The 3,706-nt window shown below is 38.2% G+C and overlaps 1 protein-coding gene across 1 annotated transcript in view; it reads right to left on the bottom strand.

Moving 5' to 3' along the window:
* Positions 1 to 257: 257 nt before the first annotated feature.
* The window catches only part of LOC109485942 (proline and serine-rich protein 3-like), a 9,784-nt gene continuing 6,335 nt past the window's right edge, over positions 258 to 3,706 (bottom strand). Inside the window, exons 9-11 of the mRNA XM_019789644.1 lie at positions 3,329 to 3,476; positions 2,398 to 2,494; positions 258 to 1,736 (exon numbers count right to left, since the gene is read on the bottom strand). Coding sequence (XP_019645203.1) covers positions 1,673 to 1,736; positions 2,398 to 2,494; positions 3,329 to 3,476 — 309 coding nt within the window. The 3' untranslated portion in view covers positions 258 to 1,672. The remainder of the gene's footprint in view (positions 1,737 to 2,397; positions 2,495 to 3,328; positions 3,477 to 3,706) is intronic.

Genomic DNA, 3,706 nt, shown 5'->3' with positions numbered 1-3,706 from the left:
CTATATTTAGTTGCTGAACACAGAAGAATGTCCTTGAAGTTAAATATATATTAACTATCACTTCATGATTCAATAATTGCTACTTGTTGCTCTGTCGGGGACAAGGAGCTGTGTATCGGTGCTTGTATAGAATAAATGCAATGCTTGATATTTAGAAATGAAGCATGTAAGCCTCTTTGAATTGATGTATCAGTATTTATATTTAGTATAATGATGCTTACTACTTCTAACACTAATTGAACAGATTTTCAACTGTATTATGAATTTATTTGTACACTGAGAATGCACTGAACAAAATGCCATGAATTCCAGGGATGAAGACAAACATTTTGCAATTGATGTCACATGATGCAACATCACACTGAAAATATATTTCTCCTTTATTTGGATGACAGAGTCACGAAGAAATTATGTCAGTCAGCAGAAATATTTGAATATGAATAATATTTGTAAACAAGTATCCTAAATTTGTAAACACTGTCCTAGACATAATAGAAAATAACAGCAACTGGATAAATTCTCTTAACTAAGACACATTTCAGATAGCATCCATCATCTTTCATCAGTTACCAATTATGAAACAAAGCAGATGTTATCTGATGCACCTGACTCTTCAAAGAATGTATCCAGTTCATCTATTTTGCTTTATATAATACTATATTTGGATGTTGATGTATCATAAACTAAACATAAAAAAGCTGAGTCTATATTCTTATGCATACTTTTTTTCTCACCTTGCAGAGTAAATCTATCTATTTTGGTCTCTTACAATGTTATGGATGAAGATATTACCATGTTTTGCCTCAAGTGTTAGTGTCTTCATCTTCAAGTCATCTTACACCTTTAAAAGGAGGTATCATCAACGCACACTTTCTGCTTTCAGGGCTCTTGACCTTAAGATGAACCCATCCTGTCAGCAGGATCATAACAAACTGATATTTCCATCATGTCTTGCCTGCAGTGTCTTCATCTTGTTCAACATGCAGCTGTAAAGACATTGGTACTGCATCACCGATGTCTTCCAGGGTCTTCTATCCTCAGGACAAGACATGATGAAAACTTCATGGCAGTTTGCCTCCAATCAATTAACTGTCAAGCAAAACTCCTGATTACCATGGAAATGGTTTTTGTCATCTTCTGTCTGCATGTATGATCTTTATCCTGAGTTGAACTGTGTAGAACTCTGGAAGCATATCAATTCTGACTCATTTTTTTTTGTTTTAACAAGGCACTAAATTGACCGTGTACACATCCTGATCTTCATGTAAAGCTGTGTTGAACAAAGATGTTGCTCTTAGGGTTACTGTCGCCCCCTATCCACTAGCAGCTGCTTAACGAACTTCACAGATAAAGAACAAACCTTTTTACACTTTGAATGCCTTGTTGCTTTTTCTTTTATATTGTGCATTATATTCCAATTCCAATAACACAGTGGATCAACACACAAATCCAATTTTGGTTGCTCAGGTTATGAGTACTAGATGGCGATCACCGAGTGACTCTCAAGGGACCCAAATTGGATTTGAATATGATTCAAAAGAGAACAAAACACTCAAAAGATGTGAAAATATTGTTCTGTCTATGAAGCATTCTCTCAAAACTCTTCAGTCACTCTGCTGTGATGATCCATGCATAGTTTCTTGCCCCCTGGCCTGTTCCACAGTGAGGAGCCTTAGCTGTGTTGTCCCTCCTGGTCTCCTGAGTCAGCAGCTCTCAGCAGTAACTCATCAATAATCCTGTGGTGACAGGGACAAGTGTAAGAAGTCTGGGAATGCAGTGGAAGGTCGCGGCGTGGGTCACTCATTCACCCCCAAACTACGCTGACAAAGTGCGCTGTGTGGTAAGGGTGGATTCCGGGGGTTAAGAGTTGGATACGTTATTCATCAATCATGTAGATGGCAAAAATATCTCGGGTTCGACCCATCTTCTCTCCTCTATAGGACTGATGACTACAGGCAGAGGTCAAGTCTTGAACTTTTTTCAGTTTCCTCCAGAACTAGAGATATATGTATGTATACTTCTGGAAAACTGAACAATTCCAACAGAGGCTGCTAATATCACAAAGGAGAAAGTGAAAAATGTATACTAGCATATGACTAAGTACCAACTAGTCCCGCGCAGATTCAAAAGGAATCAATACTAGTGTTCTGCAAATCCTCCAAGTAGCCCCTAAGCAATCTAAGAATGCATGTACATCATGGCTGAATACAATGCGCTTGACATACAAGTTAGGATACAAAAACAATTCCCTAATATGTGAGAAAAATTGTTTTGTCATGTTTTCTTTGATAACTTGTCAACAATTGGCTATATTTAAGAATACTAGCAACATATATTCCTCGCAGCCTTGACATCCTTCCAGATTGATTCCCATCCCTACAGAAGACGATATCAGACCTGAGCTGCTCCTCATACTGTGCCCTCTGTCGTCTGAGAGCCATCAACAGTGGGTCATCGCTGAATTCCTCCCCGTCAGATGACTCCAGATCATCGGCTGTCAAATCAGAAAATACCAGAGGTCACATCTACTGGTGCTCTCTCTCTGGTGCACATAAGGCCACAGTAAGTAACTTTCATGGATGACATCTATGCAACCACTGATTTTCATGATATGCCAAAAATCAATAAGAAATGTTGTTCCCCTCTCAGCCTTGAGTGTACTTGTTGAAGTGATACTAAATTGGTAGTTGGTGGATTTGTTTTGTCACTACAATTCTTGTTGCAAAACGTATGGCCTCTATTTTGAAAATTTATGCATATTGTCTTTTGGGGGTCCTCTTTATTTTTCACTTTTTGACATATACGTATAAGATTTGGACTCTGTAGAGGATGCCATCCATAAAATTTCCTTGCTGTGGCCTAAGATAGCCAGGGACTTACATGTATGCCAATGGCTTCAGAGGCTATATAATTGCACTATGGATGGGATAGCTAATCAATTGTGACACAAGGAAAGTTAAGAAATATATCTACATGGCAGGGGTCACAAATGATGTACTGGATTCTTCCACAACTTTGACATTAATTTCATACAGTCTAGCCTGCCAAATTTACATGGCAAGATGCCAATGTACTGTCACTGTGGTTCAAAAGTTTTGATTTATACTCTTTAGTCCATATAATTTTATTCTTTTCAGTTTGTTCTACTTTTTACAAGAAACAATTTCTTGTCTTGCAGAATTTAAACTCATACATCATGAGGAATTTTTGATCCTGTGCCTCTTCTTTCTTTTACTAATTTGTTTTATTATTAAAGTAAACTTAAATCTATCTATCTTGTAAAATATAATTAATAGTAACCGAGAAATAGCCACAATGCCCTCTATACCATGTACTGCGATGCCCTGTGGCTGCAGTGGGAGTTGCCTGCTGGGATCCTGATGTACAGGAACAGGGTGAGGAGGGGTGCTGGGAAGGCTGTCTACGCTGGACTGGGGTGTACCTGGTGGGGTTGTGAACAACCTCTGGGAAACCACCTGAGTTTTGAATGCAAAAGATTCTTCATGTATTTATGATGAATACCACATGCACAAGAAATAAAACATGGAACTAATGTAATATTTCAAAAGTTTTGATATGGATTGTTGAAAACAGTAATTTATCAATCTGATAAAAACACCTGTATAGGTGACACACACCTGTCCAATGGCACTCCTTACAGGTGACTGAGCTACCTTGGGACTACTGTGTCTAGGTGGTGCTGATC

Source organism: Branchiostoma belcheri, unplaced genomic scaffold, assembly GCF_001625305.1.
Source record: "Branchiostoma belcheri isolate BF01 breed outbred unplaced genomic scaffold, Haploidv18h27 scaffold79, whole genome shotgun sequence".
Lineage (NCBI taxonomy): Eukaryota > Metazoa > Chordata > Leptocardii > Amphioxiformes > Branchiostomatidae > Branchiostoma > Branchiostoma belcheri.
This window is presented reverse-complemented; position numbering and strand designations above follow the sequence as displayed.